This window comes from Cebus imitator, unplaced genomic scaffold (assembly GCF_001604975.1).
Source record: "Cebus imitator isolate Cc_AM_T3 unplaced genomic scaffold, Cebus_imitator-1.0 Scaffold445, whole genome shotgun sequence".
Classification (NCBI taxonomy): domain Eukaryota; kingdom Metazoa; phylum Chordata; class Mammalia; order Primates; family Cebidae; genus Cebus; species Cebus imitator.
Window position 1 is genome coordinate 352,850 of NW_016107760.1, and position 23,074 is coordinate 375,923.

General features: G+C 41.8%; 1 protein-coding gene across 3 annotated transcripts; it reads left to right on the plus strand.

Annotated features, from left to right (window-relative positions):
• The first annotated feature begins 1,164 nt into the window (after window positions 1-1,164).
• Window positions 1,165-18,552, plus strand: NKRF (NFKB repressing factor). Of its 3 annotated transcripts, none has more exons than XM_017511244.2 (3): window positions 1,165-1,887; window positions 14,344-14,474; window positions 15,537-18,552. In XM_017511244.2, exons 1-3 carry the CDS (start codon window positions 1,622-1,624, stop codon window positions 17,492-17,494), a joined length of 2,355 nt encoding a protein of 784 aa, XP_017366733.1. In that variant the 5' UTR covers window positions 1,165-1,621; the 3' UTR covers window positions 17,495-18,552. The 3 variants fall into 3 exon arrangements, with proteins under 3 accessions (XP_017366733.1, XP_037588283.1, XP_037588284.1); XM_037732355.1 differs by lacking the exon at window positions 1,165-1,887 and adding an exon at window positions 3,849-4,169; XM_037732356.1 differs by lacking the exon at window positions 1,165-1,887 and adding an exon at window positions 4,416-4,435.
• Window positions 18,553-23,074: the final 4,522 nt, after the last annotated feature.

The window sequence follows — 23,074 nt, forward strand, 5'->3', positions numbered from 1 at the left end:
AATCGTTTGAACCCGGGAGGCGGAGGTTGCAGTGAGCCGACATCGGGCCATTGCACTCCAGCCTGGGTAACAGGGGGAGACTCCGTCTTAAAAAACAAAAACAAACAAAAAACAGTTTGTTACCCCAATAAACATGAATGCCCACCATAGAGAAAGACAGACATGGAAATAAATCATGGAAGTGTGAAAAGTGCAGTTATCTTCTGCTCCTCTTGGTCTAATACACCCGCACACATAAAGTGTCACAGAATTAGAAATACGTCATTAGAGAGTTAAAGATGGTAGCGGGTCAAAGCCACCTCATCCAATGGTCCGGCTCCTAGTGGGACCAAGACTGTCGTCAATTCCAGCACAATAGAGAAATCCCACTTGCTTTCCTTCTTTTTTTGTATTCTTGCTGTATTGAGCACACAGTAGGTGCTGTGAAAATTCCCGCTGACAGACATTCATTGATAAACTGCTTGCGTGACACAGGTTGGCAGATAGGGAATGACGTTACTGAGTGGAGACGACTCCGGGTGGAGTGATACCTTTGGCTACAGTGATTCAACGGCTTGCGGCCGTACAGTACACTCTTATCTGGGCCCTTTTTATCTTGTAATCTTTTTGCACTTAAGTTGAGACATGAAATAGAGACTTATTTGCAGTCGCGATCATAACTGTGTAAACACACTGTGTGTTCTTCAGCAATTGGAATGTCGTACGGACTTAAAAGTGGCTAACTTAAGCGGCGCTGTGGATGATTTTGTTTGCAAAGTGTTTCATTTTTACTACGTTTTCGCAGTAAGTTATTATACAAAGCTAATGATGCACGATGCACAGAGCATTTCAAGCTACTCTCTGAAGAAAAGGCACCTCGGGGAGCTGACAGTTTGTTTTGTTTTGAATGTAAAGTCCACGGCAGACCTAAATCCCTTACAAGGAACAGGGTCTCACCGTCGTGCTGCTTAGAAATCCAAGGAAAAGCGTCAGACGATCCATCGGCTCCCAACATTCACCTGAGAGCACCTTCTAACCATATTCTCGAACCTCAAAGAATCTTCCTAAATTCCTTCTGGAGTCCCCGCCCTCTGCTAGTCACCGTAGTGCGTCAAAGGCCCGTAGTCGTCACTGGAGGGAAAAAAGTACGTCGCGCGAGATTCTGCGACGGGATTCGGAAGTTAGGGAACAGCCGCGGCGCAAGCGCACTGGCCTCACAACCCCGGGCGGCACGCGGGTAGGTAGGCTAGAGCCTAGAGGAGGGGAGCAGAGCGTGCTGGGGTCTTTTTTCGCTCTCCGCGCAGTGAGTGGGTCAGCGGATCCGTGGAGGTGCGAAGCCTGACTAGGCCTCCCGGGCTCGCGCTTGAGTGCAGCGGGAGCCCTTCTGTTCCTCCACGAGTTGGAGGCGTGCAGCGGGCTTGCACCCCGGTGTCGGGACGCGAGCTCGTGCTCCTCATTTCCTCCTAACGGTGCCCCCCACGCATACACTCCAGTCCCCCCGAGAGTTGATCTTCGCCCCTCGGCGAGCCCCTCCTCACCCGGTCCCTCCCACCGGCCCCCTGTTTCCGCCGGCTTGCTAGCTGCCTAGCTCGCGGTCCGTAGTCGGCTTCGTCCCTGGGGTCCCTGCTTGGGGGCGGAGAAGATGGCTGGAGGACGTCTGCTGTTGGGGGGCGACTTCCTGTCGCCGCCGCCGCTGCCCCCCCTCCCGCCGCCGCCGCTGCCGCCCCTCCCGCCGCCCCCGCCCGAGCCAGTGCTGGAGCAGTGGCGCTATAGCCACGAAAGTGACTGGCAGTGGGCTCTGCGGCGCAGCTTCATCTGTCGGCACCTGCACAGCTATCCCGGGGCTGCCCTCGACCAGCTCCTCGCGCTCTCCGCCGCCTGGACCAACCACGTCTTCCTGGGCTGCAGGTGAGAAAGGTGTAGGGGTCGCGTTAGGGACGGGAGTAAGAAATCGGTGATGGGAGATCGGGTTAGGGACGGCGGTGGAGGGATCGATGATGGTGGTTGGGATAGGGACGGGGGCGGGATGCGGAAGATAGCTTGGAGGCTGGAGATTTGGAGGTGCTGGAGGGCACTAGAGGGATCACTATTGGCCTGGGGGTGGGGTGGCCGACTGTGGTGTCTCGGTGTGACATAACAGCTAGGAGGGTGCAGAGATCGCAGGAGCGGCCTCTCCAGGACCAGGGATGGAGATAAAGCAGCGCCTAGAAGAGAATTATTGAGAGGTGGTCGTTGTGGTTGGTGGTGGTATTAGAGGACGTGGGAAATGATGAATAGCAGTATCTCAGACCTGCGTAGGGTCTTCCAAGGATGCGGTATCCGCAGAGAATATATTCGACAGTCGGGGTTTTGAGGGAAGGGCGAAGGGACCCCACTGTTCTAATCCTAGTCTTCTCCTTGACCACTCTTATTCCATCCCCCTTAAATAAAATACCCTCCTCTACTTGCAGCCCCCTAGCAGGGTCTTACTGTCTTCTCCTGGGGAGGTGGTACGTATCAGCTCTCTGATCCGCAGCAGTGTCAGCCTTGCTTGTAGATTTGCGCATAATGTGTCTGGACTCAAACAAAGAAATGGATATATCTACTGTAAAAATGGATTGCCCTCTTTTTACCCTAAATGGGATCAGAAGGATTAGCATTTGGCTCTGAGTGAGGTTTTCGGGGTGTGTGTGTGTGAGAGAGAGTGGTGGTGGTGGGGGTGTCTGTTTGTTTTTCCCCCCCTTTCCTAGAACCTGGTGACGTTCTGAACAGGCCTCTTTAAAGCTCTTTGCATTCGATGGAGACTGCAGTATGGTTCCAACGCAGTTTTTTTTTTTTTTTTTTTCCAAATAGGCTACTTGGACCTCTGTCCTTCAGAATCTTTAAATTGGCCTGGACTAGTCATTCCTTTGATAGACTGGGAGACTACTTCTTTTCACATTCCTGCAATCATAGTCAGTTTTTTTAAATCAGGATTGATAAAAAATTCTGGAATATGATCAGGTCAGTTTTGGCCAATTCAGTTCCAGGAGTAACTGTAACAGATGTAGAAAAATAGGATTGTCTACTTCTGCTCTTAATGATTGAACATGGCATCCAGTGTGATATACTTTGCTCTCATCACAGAAATTTATTTTTCTGTCTTCTCTAGGTTAGCATAATTTCTGTCTCCAGAGATAATGATTATTTTGTGGGAGGAACTGGTTACAAGGAAGCCTTAGTTATTAAACAAGTCAGATAAATCTGCTTGACCTTTGCCTAACAATATTGTTCTTGAGTTCAAAAGTTACCTTTATCCTATAATCGTAAGTCTCCATAATATCACAGAAGGCTGTCAGAAATCTGAATCCTTAACACAAAATAAAATAAAAACAAAAACTTAAATGAGTAAGGAGGGTAACCATCCTTTTTTTAAATAATAAATCTTACCTTCCCACCAGAATGTAAGCTCCCTTGGGGAAAGGGATTTTGCTTTCTTGTTTACACCTTTATCCTCAGTGCCTAGAAGATTGCCTGCTAAATACTAGCAATAAATGTGCGTGGAGTGAATGGATGTATACAGCTTTATGATGTACAACACATTTTAAATATTTATTATCTCATTTCCTACAACACCTTTGGGTATTAGGTGGTGTCTCATTTTTACTGCTAAATCGGTGGAGGACAAGAAGTTAAGTCACGTGTCCAAGGTCCCACAGCTGGGGCTAGGATCCAGGTCTTTTGATGCCCAGACTAATGCTCTTTCCACTGAGCCACAGCTGCCATATTTGGGAAGGATGGATCATGAATGAAAGCAAGTAACTGACATAAGCCATATCATTATATCATTATATCTCAGGATTTAATTATATCTCAGGATTTAATTCCAAGAACAACACCCTTGTACATAATCAGGGCATTAAAAACACAAAGTAGTCCAATAGTAGTTGGTGTTAAAGGCTCAAGCATTGCAGGCTGTTGTGTGTGCACACAGGTGCATCTGTGAATAATATGTATGCTATAGTTATCATGTTACATTGTAGCTAAGTCAGTTTAGTTAATACAAGAATTGCCATTACATTATCAAATAGCTTAACTGAAAATTAATGTTTGCATTGTATCTGATAGCTTCCATATAGGAGAAAGGGAAGGGCCAATGAAGAATCTTGGAAGCTAGGGACCAAGTGCAGTCTCCCATTTTAGATGGGCTTTATGTTACCTCTCATCTTCAGGTGGGTAAAACTTGTGTTCCAATACTTGATGTTAATGTAGATGTTGGCAGAGTTCTGGTTTTCTGTGACAGAATACTCTTCTCTCAAGTGAATTGCAGAATACGTGGTGAAATAGCTCTTTCTAAATTTCAGTTGTTAATCTTGTTAATTTTTTTTGTTGTTGCTCAGACTGGAATGCAGTGGCATAATCTTAGCTCACTGCAAACTCCACCTCCCAGGTTCAAGCAGTTCTCATGTCTCAGCCTCCTGAGTAGCTGGGATTGCAGGTATGCGCCACCACAGGCTAATTTTTGTATTTTTGGTAGAGACGGGGTTTCGCCATGTTGGCCAGGCTGTTCTTGAACCCCTGGGCTCGACTGATCCTCCCGCCTCGGCTTCCCAAAGTGCTGCGATTATAGGAGTGAGTCATTGCACCTGGCCTTAAATTGTTGATTTGTTGCTGAAGATATATCACCTGGAACAGGTTGTGAACAATAGCAAAAAGGAAATTCCTTGCTCTTTTTTCCCTCTGGCAAAATGTTTTGTGTTCCATTTTACTTGGGGCTGAAATAAACTCCTGGGTCAAATAAATCTTTGAAAATTCATTCATCATAAGACCAAGGCAGGAGGAACTCAGATGTGCAGGGAAACAGACAATATTTCATTGCTTTTGGTGTGGTGGCAATTTCTACAGAACAAATTTGAATATCTTCTTGACTCTAACTGGGGTTTTCAAACTTAAATACGCATCAAAATCACCTGTTAGGCTTGTTAAAACACAGATTGCTGGGTCCCAGCCCCAGGATTTCTGATTCGGTAAGTCTGAGGTGGTGCCTCAGAATTTTTTTTTTTTTGACAAGCTCCCAGGTGATACTGATGTTGCTGATCCAGAGAGCAGCACTCTCAGAACCACTGCCTTATAGGATAAAATATAACAGTGTCTTCCAGTTTGTTTTTTAATCATTTTTCCCCTTCGTTGTTCAGACAACCAGAAAGCTCAAATGGCTGAAATTATTTCTCTTCATTTTTTCATTTGTCTGTTTTGTACAAGTAAACAGCTTACCAAGAATTTTTTCGGCAAGCAGTTTCTAAGATATGTCTTGTGGCTAGTGAAAAATTAGTTCAGTTTTCTGACCAACTACATCAACAGCACTTAAATAATTGTACATATGAATGCCTAAAGAACTGTCATGTTTACTTAAAAATTGTAGATAGTGTCTCCATATTTAATAAATCAGTTTGATTAACTCGGGCATTTAGTTTTCCAGTGGTTGTTGATCAATAAAATTAGAAGGGGAATCCTGGCCTACTATTCACCTTTGATGAGACATTAATTAACAGAGAAACTATACCTTAAAATGAAACTAGCTTTGCTTCCTTATTTGTCTCTTCCTGGTTAATACAAGACTGGTATTTGGAAGGTAGATGCTGGCTGAGATGTTATAAAACTGCACATAGTAGGGAAAGTGTATAAATCACTAGCTAATGAAATGAGTGTGGGAGCTTTTTAAAGATTTATCAGTAATCCGGGTGTATGTTATTCACTTATGATGTCAGGAGTCTTATTAATTGTTTTTTAATAGAGACAGAGTCTCCCTGTGTGGCTCAGGCTAATCTCGGACTCCTGAGCTCAAGTGATCCACTCACCTTGGCCTCCCAAAGTGCTGGGATTATATGAGTGAGCCACTGCGCCTGGCCTGAGTCCTTTTCTTTTCTTTTTTCTTTTGAAACAGCCTTGCTCTGTCACCCAGGCTGAAGTGCAATGGTGGGATCTTGGCTCACTGCAACCTCCACTCCTGGGTTCAAGTGATTCTCCTGCCTCCGCCTTCCGAGTAGCTGGGATTACAGGCATGTACCAACACACCTAGCTAATTTTGTTTGTGTTTTTAGTAGAGATGGGGTTTCACCATGTTGGCCAGGCTGGTCCTGACTTCAGGTGATCCACCCACCTTGGCCCCCCAAAGTGCTCGGATTACAGGCGGGAGCCATTCCACCCAGCTCCGGCCCGAATCTCATGAATAGTTGTTGTTTTTTTAAATTAGTTTTCCTTATGAATAGTTTTGAATAAACAATTTTATACTTGGAAACCTTAATCTTTGCTTAATTTTCAAATCTTAGCTTTTTTATTTGAACTTAGAACAGTTTAATATATTTTTTTAAAGTTTTAAGGCTGGTGTGGTGGCCTATGCCTGTAATCCCAGCACTTTGGGAGGCCAAGGTGAGTAGATCACTTGAGGTCAGGAGTTTGAGACAAGCCTGGCCGACATGGTGAAACTCTGTCTCTACTGGGCATGGTGGCAAGTGCTTGTAGTCCCAGCTACTCGGGAGGCTGAGGCGGGAGAATCTCTTGAACCTAGGAGACAGGGATTGCAGTGAGCTGAGATTATGCCACTGCACTTCAGCTTGGGCAATAGAGCGAGAGTCCATCTCAAAAAAAAAAAAAAAGTTTTGTAAGCATCTGTTACTGAATATTTGTTAAATTTCAGCTGCCATTGTATATTATAGTGGCTTATGTTATTCATAGGTATGCATATATCTGTACCTGTTTTGTGTCCAGAGATGTAAAACTTAAGAAGACAGATGGGTTTTGTTCATTAGAATCATCTTTTTATGTGCTATTGGGACAGTTGAGTCACATCCTGGTTTCCAAAAGTTTGGTATAGTATCAGCTACTTTTGAGAACCATAAGACTTCAAAGAATTTTTTTTTTTTTCTTTTTCTTTTGAGACAGTCTTGCTCTGTCACCCAGGCTGGAGTGCAGCCACGTGATCTTGACTCACTGTAACCTCTGCCTTCTGGGTTCAGGCGATTCTCCTGCCCTACCTCAGCCTCCTGAGTAGCTGGGATTACAAGCACACGCCACCATGACTAGCTAATTTTTGTCCTTTTTTTTGTTAGTAGAGAGGGGGTTTTAGCATGTTGGCTAGGCTGATCTTGAACTCCTAGCCTCAGGTCATCCGCTCACCTTGGCCTCCCGAAGTGCTGGGATTACAGGCGTGAGCCACCACACCTGGTGTGGTTTTCTTTTTAAGCGTTTGTAATCTAAAGGGTAATTTAGCAGACTAAAATATATAGTACACATGCATCTTAAAAAATTACTATATTAGATTTGCCTTAATGATATCTTACATTTTATTCAATAATATGAATACTGTATAGCCATTAAAACTCGTGTGGTGATGATGTGGAGAAAAGGCATATGATACAGTAAATTAAAAACAAACCCCACCAGATTTCAAATCAACATAGATGCCCTCATAGTGATGGGGAATTATGGGAAAGACAGAAAAAGGAATAAAAAATAAACCGCAACATGTTGATGAAGTTGTCACTGGTTGGAGTTATTATTTTTGAGATAGATTCTCACTCAGTCACCCAGGCGGGTGTACAGTGTTGTGATCACAGCTCACTGTAGCCTCAACCTCCTGGGCTCAAGTGATTCCAGTAGCTGGGATTGCAGGCATATGCCACAGTGCCCAGCTTTTGTTTTGTTTTGTTTTTTTGGTAGAGACGGGGTCTTGCCATGTTGCCCAGGCTGGTCTCGAACTCCTGGGCTGACGTGATCCTCTTGCCTTGGTTTCCCAAAGTGTTAGGATTACAGGCATGAGCCACTGCTCCTGGCCAGTGGTTGGGAATGTAGGTGTTTTTCTTGGTGGATTTTCTAAAATTCCCTATGTTAAAGGCGTTACTTTAAACACACTATTAAAAAACAGACTATGGAAAAACTGAGTAGTAAAAGCTTTAATGCCTTGGTTTACTTTAAATGTGTAAAGTACACATTTTTACCACTTCTTTATCTTTGGATAGCTACTCTGAATAATTGTAGAATCCTTGTCTTATTCAACATTCTAGATTTGTATTTACATTGTTCTTTGAATAGTCAAATGTTTGTTAGGTACCATATGGTCTTTTTCATTATTGTTCAGACTGTTTGGTCTTCTTCAGTATTATGACATTCTAGCAAAGGACGTAGAACTGTGTCAGCAACCTACACAAAGACTTTTTTTTTTTTTGAGACGGAGTCTCTGTCGCTAGGCTGGAATGCAGTGGCATGATCTTGGCTCACTGCAACCTCTGCTTCCTGGGTTCCAGCAATTATACCACAACCTCCCAAGTAGCTGGGATTATAAGCACACGCCACCACGACCAGCTAATTTTTGTATTTTTAGTAGAGATGGGGTTTCACCATGTTGGCCAGGATGGTCTCGACCTCCTGACCTTGTGATCCACCCACCTCGGCCTCCCAAAGTGGTAGGATTACAGGCGTGAGCCACTGCACCTGACCACAAAGACTTATTTTTATGGCCTATGGGTAAAGTTGAATTTTGTGGCACATGTGATGAATAGAGTATAGTAAGTAGCTAGAATAATTACTGATGCTGGGAGAAACCTGAGAAAAGTGAGCATGAATGAGCCCTAACTGCATCATACCATAAGACATATATGCCATTTGCGGTTGTACACTGTACTTGGAATCAGGCTCTAACTGAAGGTCTAGAGAAAGTTGACTGGAATTCAGGGTGAGTTGCCTGGTTGTATGGCCACTTTTGATAACAGGTGTGGGATTACCAGTTTAAGATTTGTAGACTCATCTCATTTTCCTACTCTTTATCTCATACTTTGGAAATTAGACTCCCAAATTTGAACGGAAGTAATATGTAGAATGTATGGTTTTTTAAAATTTTGTTGTTGTTGTTATTATTATTGTTATTTGAGATGGAATCTCACCCTTGTCATCCAGCCTGGAGTGCAATGGTGCAATTTTGGTTTACTGCAACCTCTGCCTCCTGGGTTCACGCGATTCTCCTGCCTTGGCCTCCCAAGTAGCTAGGATTACAGGCGCCCACCACCATGCCCGGCTAATTTTTGTATTTTTAGTAGAGATGGGGTTCCACCATGTTGGCCAAACTGGTCTTGAACTTCTGACCTGAGGTGATCTGCCCGTCTCAGCCTCCCAAAGTGCCGGGATTACAGGTGTGAGCCACTGTGCCTGGCCATATTGTGTTTTAGACTGTGCTTTCTGGTGTTCAGATAAGAGTAAATGAAAATAAAATTAGTCTTGGTATTTAAATATTTGTGCTAACTTTAGCAGCAGCAGTTGTCAATGGGAAGTGCAGGATACAACTGAGCCAGCTTCCAGCAATCTGTCAGGGAGGCCACCGTGCTTTGACTTCTTGCTTTGTTTTAAACAAGACATGATGGGTGTGGAAACTGTTTTACTGAAAATGGAAAATGTTACCCTCCTTCTAGTTCTGAACCGACTCCTGTAAAGGCGTGATAGTTACTCATTTTCAGTACTTTCTTCCCAAATGCTACCAGGAATCCCTTTTTTGGACCTAGGCTGGGAAGGCTCTGAAGATAGGAAGGGAGAGCAGATAACTGTGATAACAGACACTATACCCGAGCTCATGTTCCTGTTTCTCTGCAGTAAAATGTTATTCTATCAACTAGCCAATCTGCTTCATAAGGTGCCTTTATTTTTCTTTTTTTCTTTTTTTTTTTAAAGAAAGAGGATCTCAGCCAGGCTTGGTGGCTCATGCCTGTAATCCTAGCACTTTGGGAGGCCAAAGCAGGCGGATTACCTGAGATCAAGAGTTCAAGACCAGCCTGGCCAACATGGAGAAACCCTGCCTCTACTAAAAATACAAAAATTAGCTGGGCGTGGTGGAACATGTCTATAATCCCAGCTACCCGGGAGGCTGAGGCAGGAGAATTTGCTTGAACCCAGGAGGTGGAGATTGCAGTGAGCTGATATCAGGCCACTGCACTCCAGCCTGGGAGACAGAGCAAGATTCCGGCTCAAAAAAAAAAAAAAGAAGAGACAGGGTCTCACTCTGTGACCCACACTGCAGTGGTGCGATCACAGCTCACTGCAGCCTTGACCTTCCCAGCTGAAGTGATCCTCCCACCTTAGCCTCTCAAGTAGCTGGGACTACAGGCATGGGTGACCATGCTTGGCTAAGTTGTTTGTTTGTTTTTGTAATGATGGTGTTATGCCATGTTGCCCAGGCTGGTCTTGAACTCCTGGCTTCAAGTGATCTGCCCACCTCCACTTCTCAAAGTGTTGGGATTACAGGCATGAACCACCGTGCCCAGCCAGGAGCCATTTTTAAAATTGTATATTTTAAAGCTTTGTCTTAAAATTTCAAATACACCAAAGTAGAAAAGAGTTTAATGGACCCCATGTACCCATCACTCAGCAGTCATCAATAGTCTGCTGTGCTACCCTTCTTCCTTCATCTATTTTGCCCTAGCTTTTTGTGGGGATAGTCTGGAGTATATTTTTAAAAATCCTGACATCATTTCACCTGTACATTTGTCAGTATACATCTGTATCAGATAAGAATTTTTAAAAATAGTCACCATACCATTATTCATATTCAACAAATTAACGGTAATGTCTTTTGTTTGTTTTGTGTTTTTGTTTTGAGACAGACTTTTGCTCTTGTTGCCCAGGCTGGAGTGCAATGGCACAATCTCGGCTCACTGCAACCTCGGCCTCCCAGGTTCAAGCAATTCTCCAGCCTCGGCCTCCTGAGTAGCTGGGATTACAGGCATGCGCCACCACGCCTGGCTAATTTTGTATTTTTAGTAGAGATGGGGTTTCTTCATGTTGGTCAGGCTGGTCTCGAGCTCCCGACCTCAGGTGATCCGCCTGCGTCAGCCTCGCAAAGTGCTGGGATTACAGGCATGAGCCACCGTACCCGTCCAATTAACAGTAATTTCTTAAAAATCACCCAATACCTATTTCATGTTCAGTTTTCTTCATGTGTCTCAAATGTCTTTTTACAGATCATTTGATTCATTCATGATACAAAGTATACAATGTATTTGATTGATCAGTCTCCTTTAACCTGTAACCATTCCCTCTTCCTATTTTCATTCTACAGTATTTATTTGATGAGGAAACCGGGCTGTCACATACTGTTCCCTCATTCTGGAGTTGGGTGGTTCCATTCTTGCGGTGGTGCACGTGTTTCTGGGAGTCAGGAACTTGATTAGGTTCAGGTTCAATTCTTTGGAGAGCCGTAATGCTTTCTAGATAGTGCCCTGTATATCGTATTGTATCACATCAGGGGGATACATGTTTGGTTGTCCCACTTTTAGTGATAATAAGATGATAAAGTCCTCCATCAACTTTTTTAACTGAAAATTTTCTTGAGATAATTATAGATTCACATGCAATTATAAGAAATAATACAAAGAGATGGCCGGGTGCGGTGGCTCATACTTGTAATCCCAGCACTTTGTGAGGCTGAGGCGGGCAGATCACCTGAGATCAGGAGTTTGACACCAGCCTGGCCAACATGATGAGACCCTGTAGTACTTAAAATACAAAAATTAGCCCTGCATGGTGGTGCATGCCTATAGTCCCAGCTACTCAGGAGACTGAGGCAGGAGAATCACTTGAATCCAGGAGGCAGAAGTTGCAGGAAACCGAGATCGAATCAGTGCACTCCAGCCTGGGCAACAGAGCGAGACTCTTTATCAAAGAAAGAAAAAAGTTTGTTCCTTTTTGTCCCAAGTAGTGTTTCATATTGTATATGAACCAGAATCTAATAATTCACCTGTTGAAGGACGTCTGGGCTGATTGTAGTTTTGGGCTGTTACAAATAAAGCTGCTATGAACATTCATGTACAGGTTTTTGTGTGAACAAAAGTTCTCATTTCTCTGGAATAAATGTCCAAGAGTGTAATTGCAATTGCCAGATCAAATGGTAACTGATGTTTGTTTTTTTGTATGTTTGTTTTGTTTTTGAGACAGAGTTTTGCTCTTGTTGTCCCAGCTAGAGTGCAATAGCACCATCTCGGCTCATCACAACCTCTGCCTCCCGGGTTAAAGCAATTCTTCTGCCTCAGCCTCCCAAGAAGCTGGGATTACAGGCATGCACCACCACACCCGGCTAATTTTGTATTTTTAGTAGAGATGGAGTTTCTCCATGTTGGTCAGGCTGGCCTTGAACTCCCGACCTCAGGTGATCCGCCTGCCTCGGCCTCCCAAAGTTCTGGGATAACAGGCGTGAGCTACCGCGCCCGGCCTGATGTTTGGTTTTATAAGAAACTAACAAACTTTTTCCATAGTGACCATACCATTCCCACCAGCAATGTCTGAGTGATCCAGTTTCTCCTCATTTTTATCAGCATTTGGTATTGTCACTATTTTTTATTTTGACCATTCTAATAGGTGTATAGTGATACCTCATTGTGGTTTTAAATTGCATTTCTCTGGTGGCTAGTGATGAACATTGTTTCATGTGCTTATTTGCAATCTGTTGTCTATGCTCTTTGGTGAAATATTTTGTTCATGTCTTTTTTTCATTTTTTAATTTGATTTTTTTTTTCTATTCAGTTTCACATACTAGACTTGTCAAGTGTGTGGTTTACAAATATTTTCTCCCAGTCTGCAGCTTGACTTTTCGTCCTCTTCACAGTGTTTAAATAGCAAAACTTTTTACGTTTTTTTTTTTTTTTTTTTTTTGAGATGAAATCTTGCTCTCTCACCCAGACTGGAGTACAGTGGCACAATGTCAGCTCACTGCAGCCTCCGCCTCCTGGGTTCGAACAATTCTCCTGCCTCAGCCTCCCAAGTAGCTTGGACTACAGGTGTGTACCACCACGCCCAGCTAATTTTTTTTCTATTTTTGTAGAGATGGGGTTTTGCCATGTTGGCCAGGCTGGTCTCGCACTCCTGTCCTCAAGTGGTCTACCCACCTTGGCCTCCCGAAGTGCTGGGATTACAGGAGTGAGCCACCGTGTCCAGCCAAAACTTTTTAATTTTAATGCGGTCCATTTTTATCACCAGTTTCTTTATGGATCATGCTTTTGGTGTCAAGCCTAAGAACTGTTTGCCTAGCCCTAGATCCTGCAGATTTTCTTTGTTTTCTTTTTCAATAAATGTTTTATAGTTTTACATTTAGGTTTATGATGCGTTTTGAGTTAGTTTTGTGTAAGGTGTGAGGTTTATTTTAGATTGTAGATATCCTTCCTCTGTTGAATTACCTTGGCACTTTTGTCAGTAATCAGTTGAAAATATTTGCATGGGTCTGATTGTCAGCTCTCCACCATTAGCTTTTCGCCTAATAGGTTTAGCAGCCATTGATAATCTTTTCTTTTTTTTTTTTTTTGAGAGGATGTCCCACTCTGTTACCCAGGCTGGAATGCAGTGGTGTGATGTCAGCTCACTGCAGCCTCCACCTCCCAAGTTCAAGCAATTCTCCTACTTTAGCCTCCTAAGTAGCTGGTATTACAGGTGCCCACCACCACGCCTGCATAATTTTTGTATTTTTAGTAGAGATGGGGTTTCACCATGTTGGCCAGTCTCGAACTCCTGACCTCAAGTGATCACCCGCCTTGGCCTCCCAAAGTGCTGAGATTACAGGCGTGCGCCACCATGCCTGGTCTGATGATGGTTTTTTATTTTATTATGGGTTACAGAATAGTAGTAGTTCATGATTCCTTCATTTATTAGCTGGAATGCTTCTCCAAAAGACATTCTCCTAATCAGCTCTGTGGTTGCTCTGAAGTACATTTTTCACAGGAAAATACAGGATAAATGTTTGCTTTCTTCCTTTCATATATACCTGTTTGCAGAATAATGACATGGCTCCTTTCATCCTCCAACGGTGACCAATAATAATTTCTAAGTATCATTATAAACTAATGGATTTTCAGCATGTTTGATTCAATCCATTGCCATAATTGTTGTTATTGATACTTGAGTTGGCTCACTTTGCCAGTAGGAGTCTATTCGGATTGGCGTCTGAGTCCATTTGACACAACTCCTTTGATCTTTGACAGTTTCCTTGTTTTTAGGTACAAGATTTTTCAGACTCACCTTAGACACTTCCTGCCACACGCTTAGAATCAACCATTTCTCTAAGGACCTTCATTCTATTTCACGAGAAATGATAGAGACCACAATCAAAACAAATCATGAATTTAAACTGATATTTTCAATTCAAATGAAAGACATTTTTGCTAAAATTTCTTGAGTTTGTATGTCTTATGCTGAAAAATCTTGATTCCTGATTAGTAACATAATTATTCATTTGATAGGTAAATATTTTATATTTGGTTTTATAGCCAAAATACCCTGTTGATAAAGTCTTGTGGGAGCAATTATAAGACTGGCTTATTTAGGAGATTTTTTAAAAAGATACCCCTACCTGTTTTAACTGCACATTATATTAAATAGGTACAGCCCACGCTTGATGGAAAAAATTCTCCAGATGGCTGAAGGTATTGATATTGGGGAGATGCCTTCATATGATCTGATGCTGCCCAAGTCTTCCAAAGGTCAAAAACGCCACCTCTCAACATGTGATGGTGAGTATACTTGTTTCTGAAAGGTGGGATTTCAAGAAACAACATGGCTTTTAAAAATTGATATGAGTGTGGTATATTATTTCAAACAACATTGATAACAGTTCTTACACACATGTAAAAGAGTTTTAGCTTTTAGTTACATACACTTTTTTGAGGATGCTAATAGAATTGAAACTAAGAATACTGAAATCATACAATCCTTGAAGTTTATGCCATAGAACCTCCCTCTAACTAGAATCTTATCTCGTGATCACTTGAGCATCTAAGCCACTAAATCTTCTTGGATGGGTCCAGGATGGATGAGCTTTCTACTGAGCAGTGTTATAGGAAAGAAGCTCTAGTGTCTGGTATAGCCTCATCCAAGTTCTTCCATAGCTTTAAATTTGGCATCTCCGCTAAATCATTAGTTTCCAGCTGTTGTTCTAGAAAGAAAATAGAGCAAACACCCTTTTGTGATGAATGGGTCAGAACTGAGGTTTTGAAGTTGAAAACCTTTAGAATCTTTTGATAATTCTTTTTCTTTGAGTTTTAGTCACAACTATGTAAAGCACCATCACAGAGTCACTCACTTCTGATACAAAAGAGAAAGGCTTTGTAAGTGCCTCTGGTCATCATCTCTCTTGCATTAGAGCCATCTGTTCCATTTGTAGTCCTTAAGTGAGCTTTTCAGCATGGGTGGTATGAGATTGTACTGGAACAATCTTCCAGTCCACTTCACCTTCCAGCACAAGGTGAAGAGTGTATTTCACCTGTGCTTTAGCTCATTTGATGCAAAAGCATCTACCAGTCATGTGTGGTGGTGACCTGCATACTTGACTCAATGGTATATTTTCTATCCAAGGTCTTCCCTTACATGTGGAAAGATAGGGAGCATCCCTCCTTATGCTGGAATCTTAGATTGATAATTGAGTCCCTTTGCCCAAATGACATGAAGTTTTTGTAATGGGAAGTATCTTGTACCAACAATGCAGCTTGCAAATAATATGGTTGGTACTATTTTCCTGCTTGGTTCTTTTGAAATATTCCCATTTTAATGAATTGTAAATTTCACTCATTCTATAGGTCAAAATCCTCCTAAAAAGCAAGCCGGTTCCAAATTCCATGCGAGACCTCGTTTTGAGCCTGTACATTTTGTAGCTAGTAGTTCAAAAGATGAAAGACAGGAAGATCCTTATGGCCCTCAAACAAAAGAGGTAAATGAACAAACACATTTTGCCAGCATGCCAAGAGACATCTACCAAGATTATACTCAAGACTCTTTCAGTATACAAGATGGGAATTCTCAGTATTGTGATTCATCAGGATTCATTTTCACAAAAGACCAGCCTGTAACAGCCAACATGTATTTTGACAGTGGGAACCCCGCCCCAAGCAGCACATCACAGCAGGCAAACTCTCAGTCAACTCCTGAGCCTTCACCATCACAGACATTTCCCGAGTCCGTGGTAGCTGAGAAGCAGTATTTTATTGAAAAATTAACAGCGACTATCTGGAAGAACCTTTCTAATCCAGAGATGACTTCTGGATCTGATAAAATTAATTACACATACATGTTAACTCGTTGTATTCAGGCATGTAAGACAAATCCTGAGTATATATATGCTCCTTTAAAGGAAATTCCTCCTGCCGACATCCCCAAAAATAAAAAACTTCTAACTGATGGCTATGCTTGTGAAGTTAGATGCCAAAATATCTACTTAACTACAGGTTATGCTGGCAGCAAGAATGGGTCCAGGGATCGAGCTACTGAGCTAGCTGTAAAACTCTTGCAGAAACGTATTGAAGTTAGAGTTGTCCGGCGGAAATTTAAGCATACGTTTGGAGAGGACCTCGTGGTGTGTCAGATTGGCGTGCCCTCCTATGAATTTCCTCCAGCTCTGAAACCACCAGAGGACCTGGTGGTGCTGGGTAAAGATGCTTCCGGGCAGCCAATTTTTAATGCTTCCGCCAAACACTGGACCAATTTTGTCATTACAGAAAATGCAAATGATGCAATTGGTATCCTTAACAATTCTGCCTCATTCAACAAGATGTCAGTTGAATACAAATATGAGATGATGCCAAATCGCACATGGCGTTGTCGAGTGTTTTTACAAGATCACTGCTTAGCTGAAGGTTATGGAACCAAGAAAACAAGTAAACATGCAGCTGCCGACGAGGCTTTGAAAATTCTTCAAAAAACGCAGCCCACTTACCCATCTGTCAAAAGTTCACAATGCCATACAGGCTCTTCACCCAGAGGATCTGGAAAGAAGAAAGATATAAAGGATCTTGTGGTTTACGAGAATTCTTCCAATCCCGTGTGCACACTGAACGACACAGCTCAGTTTAACCGAATGACAGTTGAGTATGTCTATGAAAGGATGGCAGGCCTCCGCTGGAAATGCAAAGTGATTCTAGAGAGCGAAGTAATTGCAGAAGCAGTTGGGGTGAAGAAAACTGTCAAATATGAAGCTGCTGGGGAAGCTGTGAAAACCCTCAAAAAGACCCAGCCAACTGTCATTAACAACTTGAAGAAAGGAACTGTTGAAGATGTGATTTCAAGAAATGAAATTCAGGGCCGCTCAGCAGAGGAGGCTTATAAACAGCAAATCAGAGAAGATAACATCGGCAATCAGCTGCTGAGAAAGATGGGTTGGACTGGTGGTGGTTTAGGTAAATCTGGTGAGGGCATACGGGAGCCTATCTCAGTCAAAGAGCAGCATAAGCGGGAGGGGCTTGGTCTGGATGTAGAGAGGGTGAATAAAATTGCCAAGAGAGATATTGAACAGATCATCAGAAACTACGCCCGCTCTGAGAGCCACACAGATTTGACTTTTTCTAGAGAGCTGACTAATGACGAACGGAAGCAAATACATCAGATTGCCCAGAAGTATGGTCTTAAGAGTAAGTCTCATGGGGTGGGCCATGATAGGTACCTGGTGGTAGGTAGAAAAAGACGGAAGGAAGACCTACTAGATCAGCTCAAACAGGAAGGCCAAGTGGGCCATTACGAGCTTGTTATGCCTCAGGCAAATTGAGATCTTCCTATGCCTCAAGCCAATTGAGATCTTCCAATGCCTCAAGCAAATTGAGATCTTCCTAATTTATTTTGTAAATGCCTAATGAGGCAGATTTTTGAATTTAAAAAATGCTACATGTCCTGGTTGCAGAGTATATTCATCTTAAGATGTCTCACCTTGTTCATTTCATATAGTGGTTTATTAAATATTGGAACCTAAAGAATTAATTCTGTCCACTTGTATTAGCTTAATCCAGCAGATATTGTGCAGTTACTGTTTGTGTCTTTGATATTGCTGTGTCCCTCAGATTTTAGCAGTTTGACAAGCAAGAACACATATCCAAATGGAATTTTACCCCGAGAAGGAAATTCTCATTTTAAAGGGCATAGCACAGCAATCTGCAACAATATGTAAAGTTGATATTGACTACAATATCTTAATTCCAGATTTACTGAAAATGTCAGATCATTTTGTATTAATCTATTTTCATCTTTGTGTGAAGCCAGTTATAGAATGTTTAACAGTAAATTGTGCTGTACATGTAAATGTCCTTACCAACTAAATGATGTAAAACTTTCTTAAAGTAATTTTAGTGTTCATTTATTTATAACTTCTACCATGTGATTTCCAGAATATTGGAAGTGATTTACTGTATCTTGTGATATATGGGTTTTAACAAAATCTAGTCTTCACGCTGAGAGAGCACTACTTGAGAGAGCAGTTGAAAGTTTCAAAAACTTTGGTTCAATCTGAAGAAAGGAAGCTTGAATTGTTTGTTCTTGGTGCCTTGCAGAGAGACTCACAGCAACTCTCCATTATAGCTTTCACACGGTTTGGATGTGCAGGACATCCAAGGCAGCCACAGCTGTGGTAGAGCTTGGTAAAAGACTGAAGACACATTGGTGCTTTGATGCAAAGGTCAGTTGGCTGGTCCCTCTCTCAAAAAGCTTATTAAGCCTGAAAAGCCAACTTTGTAACATATTTAAAACTGCTATTTTCGCTTATTTCTGGAATGTAAAAAAAATGTATAAAAAGAATTAGTGTATACTTCCTGAATAAAAAAGAGCCAAAGTTGAGAATGGTGGTGTGCTCATTTCCGGGCAGCAGCCTTGTAGCAACACTGGGTCTTTGGAGAAGGGAAGTGGTGTTTGCGCAGAATATTTCAACACCCAGAGCACGTGTGGATGAAGGTACTGATTTAACAGATAGGAATCAGTCAACTATCACTTTTTTCCTGTGGACCAACACGCTCGCTTCAGCCAAATATTAGGCTGCTGCCTTTTATGTGATTTTGTATCTCAGATAAATCAAGTATAACCTCATAACAGCACAGGTGAATATTACCATTGATCATTAAACACCTCTAATGAAATGATGTTGGGACAATTAGGTGGTTTACGATGCCTGAAAATATTTAGCACCATGCTTGACATGTAATTGGCCAACAAGAAATAGTAATTTCCTTTCCCCTGGTTGTTTTTTGTTTTGTTTTTCGACATGGAGTTTTGCTGTTGTTGCCCAGGTTGGAGTGCAATGGTGTAGTCTCGGCTCACTGCAGCCTCCACCTCTGGGGTTCAAGCAATTCTCCAGCGTCAGCCTCCCAAGCAGCTGGGATTATAGGCACTCACTACTATACTTGGCTAGTTTTTGCATTTTTAGTAGAGATGGGGATTTCACCATGTTGGCCAGGCTGGTCTTGAACTCCTGACCGCAGGTGATACGCCCACCTTGGCCTCCCAAAGTGCTGGGATTATAGGCATGAGCCACCATGCCTGGCCCTGTTTTTTATATTTTACATTAAGCAGCTTCCCACTGTAGTTAAATTGTTTTTAAAATATAAAGAGATTCTTAGCTTTTACACCTGGATCTCTGTAACTGTTAATCATTTTTGGTGACTAACCAGTGTGGTCATTGCTTTCCATTAACCATCTTCCTACAGTGCATAGCCTTTCCTAATGTTGGTAGGAAGAGAAATGTGTCTATTTTATTTTGGCACTTCATATTAACATGGGCAAAAAGAACTAAGCAAAATATTTATAGATTTTATATGATTACAGTTTTTTTTTAAATGAATGAGAGGTTCTTATGTTGCCTAGGCTGGCCTCAAACGTGTAGCCTCAACTCCTCAAGTGCCAGGACAACTGGCCTGAGCCACTGTGGCTCCCACAATTTTTTTTTCTTTTTTTTTTGGGACAGGGTCTCACTCTGGTTACCCAGGCTGGAGTGCACTGGCACAATCTCAGCTCACTGCAACCTCCGTCTCCCGAGTAGCTGGCACTACAGGTGTGCACCAACTGGCCCATCTAATTTTTTGTATTTTTTAGTAGAGATGGGATTCTGGTCTCTGCCAGACAGACCAGCCTGGTCTCAAGCTCCTGGACTTAAGCAGTGTACCCTCCTCAGTCTCCCAAAGTGCTGGGATTACAGGCATGAGCCACCACACCCAGCCTACAGGTTTCTTTTTAAACTTACAAGGTTCATGCCAATCTTGAGAAGCTATAGTTGACTTTGTGAGTTAAAAAAAACCTGTCTCCAATTTTTCTGAGTAAGAGTGCCTTTGGGGATTAAGGGATATGACAACTTGACTGATTCTTCTCTTTACATTTCTTTCTTCTTCCCCAAATGATTTTAAGGTGGGGAAAGGTAAGCGAATGTTAAATATGAATCTGGTTTGTCTAGGTGAGTCCAACAGAACAGAATATTAAGGTAGTTAGAGTTAGGAAGGCTCCTAAATAATTGTGCCAAGTAGATACAAATTTGGTGACTGGATTTGAAGGGCCAGATTGCCTAACTTGTTAGGATCTGTGATACTGATACAGAATTAGAGCAAAATCACCTAACTTGCTTGAGGATAAAATAATGTTGAGAATGGCGTTGGCGTGAATGAGCTGCTGACAAGCTCACTGTTGTTCCATTTTGTCCCCTTTCAGTTGGTTCCTGTATTTTCCCTTTCTTTGAAATGTAGTCATTCTTAACCCAGTAACCTTCCTATAAAATCTGCACAGGTACATAAGCAGTTTCAAATTTTATTTGGATTACTTAAATGTTTCTTATACTGAGGAACTGTGCTTTCCATTTTATATCTAGCACTGAGTCTCATAGATGTACTTTTTGGATTTTTTCCTCCCCTTTGATTGCAAAATGAATGGAAATATGCATTTTGTTGGGATTCTTTTTTAGTAGTATACAATGCATTCTCTTTGCTATGAGTAACCCCTGAAGCTGGAGATGGGTCCTAAATAAAGGATTCTAATTGCAGCTTTGGTTCCGCATCATACCTCCTTCCCCACATCAGCTGGTGCAGAATTGAAAAGTTCAAACCTGACTGCTATTTGAAAAAGGGACTTTGCACATTTGTTTTTGTTAACTTTGTTATCGATACGTGCAGATAGCCTGTATTGTATTGTGGTGTTTATTAAAAATGTTAAAGGTAGAAAGAGGCAATTAGCATAAAATATTCAAATGAATGGTTTGTGGTGCCTTTGATCACGCACATGTTGTTTTGGGAGGTCAGCTTGTTATCTCTGTTGTAAGGTTTTAAACAGATTATCCCATGAAAGAGATTGGGAATAGTGTTTCTTAGGTGTACAAAAGAAGAAAGTTATTAAACCTGACTGTTCTGAGTCTCGCCTTAAATTTTTTCAGGTATGATTAACAGTGTCAATATATAAGGCACTCAGCCATGTGGCAGGATGAAAAACTTAATGTAAAACAAATCCACCTAATGGAGAAATTTAATGTGCTTCTACTTTGAAGCAGAAATGGACTTGGGGGAAAATATTAAGCAAATGTAAGGACATTGCTCCTAGGTGAAATAATCCAAGTAATGTGGTCATTAGTGCAGATTGTACTCCCCCATACTGAGGCTTCAAGTACCATGTCTTAAGGGATGAATGGGATACATGTGTCATAAGGACTTCATTTAGCCCCATCCACACAACCAAACAAGTACCAAGAGGTGATCATTGTTTTTTTGTTTGTTTGAGACAGGGTCTTGCTGTGTTGCCCAGGTTGGAGTGCAATGGCATGATCTCGGCTCGCTGCAACCTCTGCCTCCCAGGTTCGAGCGATCCTCCTGCCCCAGCCTCCCTAGTAGCTAGGATTACAAGCATGCACCACCATTCCTGGCTAATTTTTTTATTTTTAGTAGATGGGGTTTCACCATGTTAGGCAGGTCTCGAACTCCTGACCTCAGGTGATCCACCCACCTCAGCCTCCCAAAGTGTTGGGATTACAGGTGTGAGCCACTGCGCCCACCCAGGTGATCGTTTTTACAAAGTCATTGTCCTTGCCTCTTTAAAATGAGACGAGTTGCTCCTCAGAAAAAAAGCAGTTTTGTTTAATCAAAATGATTGAGGATACCTGTACTCCCAAACTTTACACAGGATTTAAAATGCCATCTAATAATTTGGTTGGTTGTTTTTGAGCTAGGGCTTTTAAAGAGGTGGAATGTCAGGATCAACAAGTTAGATCTTGGTCTCTGAGGGTGCTGGTAAATACCCAAGTTAGTTCATTCCCTCCTCCTCTCCCCCTCATAACTTCATTCCCTTAATTTACTATAATGCATACTGAGGTAACTTTGTTTTATTTAATACTTTTATATTCTGTTAAAATGTTTAAAAAGCATCACCATTTAGGACTGAAAAGAAAAAAAAGGTTCTCTCCAAAAGTATGTCTTGGTTTTTCCACTCCCAAAATGAGTATTTTTGCTTTTACCATAATGTTTAAGGGGGCGAAATAAGCACATATGAGATCCCAATAAGAAACCAATACAAAAAGTTTCTACAGAGCTAAAATAAAATTATACCTTGACTATGAAATTTTAAGGTTATTTTTATTTACAACTTTTGAAAAATGTACATTTTTTTTTACATGGGTTACTTGTGCAAAGTTAGATTTAGAAGTGATAAATGCATAAAAGGTGACAATAGAACATTAGACAAAACATTTAAAAGCCTTGTCCCATACTGCTACTTAAAGGTACTATATATCTAAAAGTATAAATATCCAAAAAAAAGATTGCAGATGTTGGCTTTAAGGTTCTCAGATGCTGAAAGGGAAGAAATTAAAGCATGCAGCAATAACTCAGGATTTGAGTGGAAAACAGTTTGCCACAGATATGCTATGCTCCCTTCCTTGAATTCATTAACACTATAAAATAAAGATGGAGAATTGAGTTTATTTATCTAGGGCAGCAATGATCCTTTAAAAATACGAAAGGATTTCCAATTTTCCCTAGCTCAAAAACTGATGGTTGTTTCCATTGTGCTCCCACACCTCTTTTAAAAAGCAAAAACCCAGAAGACCAATATTCTGAAACTTAGCAAAGGTGTGCCCAGTCAGTAGCTTGCAAAGAGGATTTGTCAGTTACTACAATTGCTGTACTCCTTTAGTTGAGTCCTTCAACATTCTCCTTCTTGCCAGTAAATACTATCTAGTAATTCATGAGTGAGATCCTAGTAACAATAGGATTTTTAGCTCCCATTCTTCTCAAAATTGTTTACATGGATTTGTTTCTGTTCTCTGTAGACCACATTCCAAACACATTCACTTCTAATCCAACAGAAGTGAAGGACTAGCCAGGATGAAACACTTCAG

Bases quoted from the DNA above. Each gene is read 5' to 3' on its own strand.
- NKRF (XM_017511244.2), top strand. From the start codon at position 1,622: ATGGCTGGAGGACGTCTGCTGTTGGGGGGCGACTTCCTGTCGCCGCCG. The intron at 1,888-14,343 runs GTGAGAAAGGTG...TATATTAAATAG, and splicing joins CACGTCTTCCTGGGCTGCAG to GTACAGCCCACGCTTGATGG. The intron at 14,475-15,536 runs GTGAGTATACTT...CTCATTCTATAG, and splicing joins CCACCTCTCAACATGTGATG to GTCAAAATCCTCCTAAAAAG.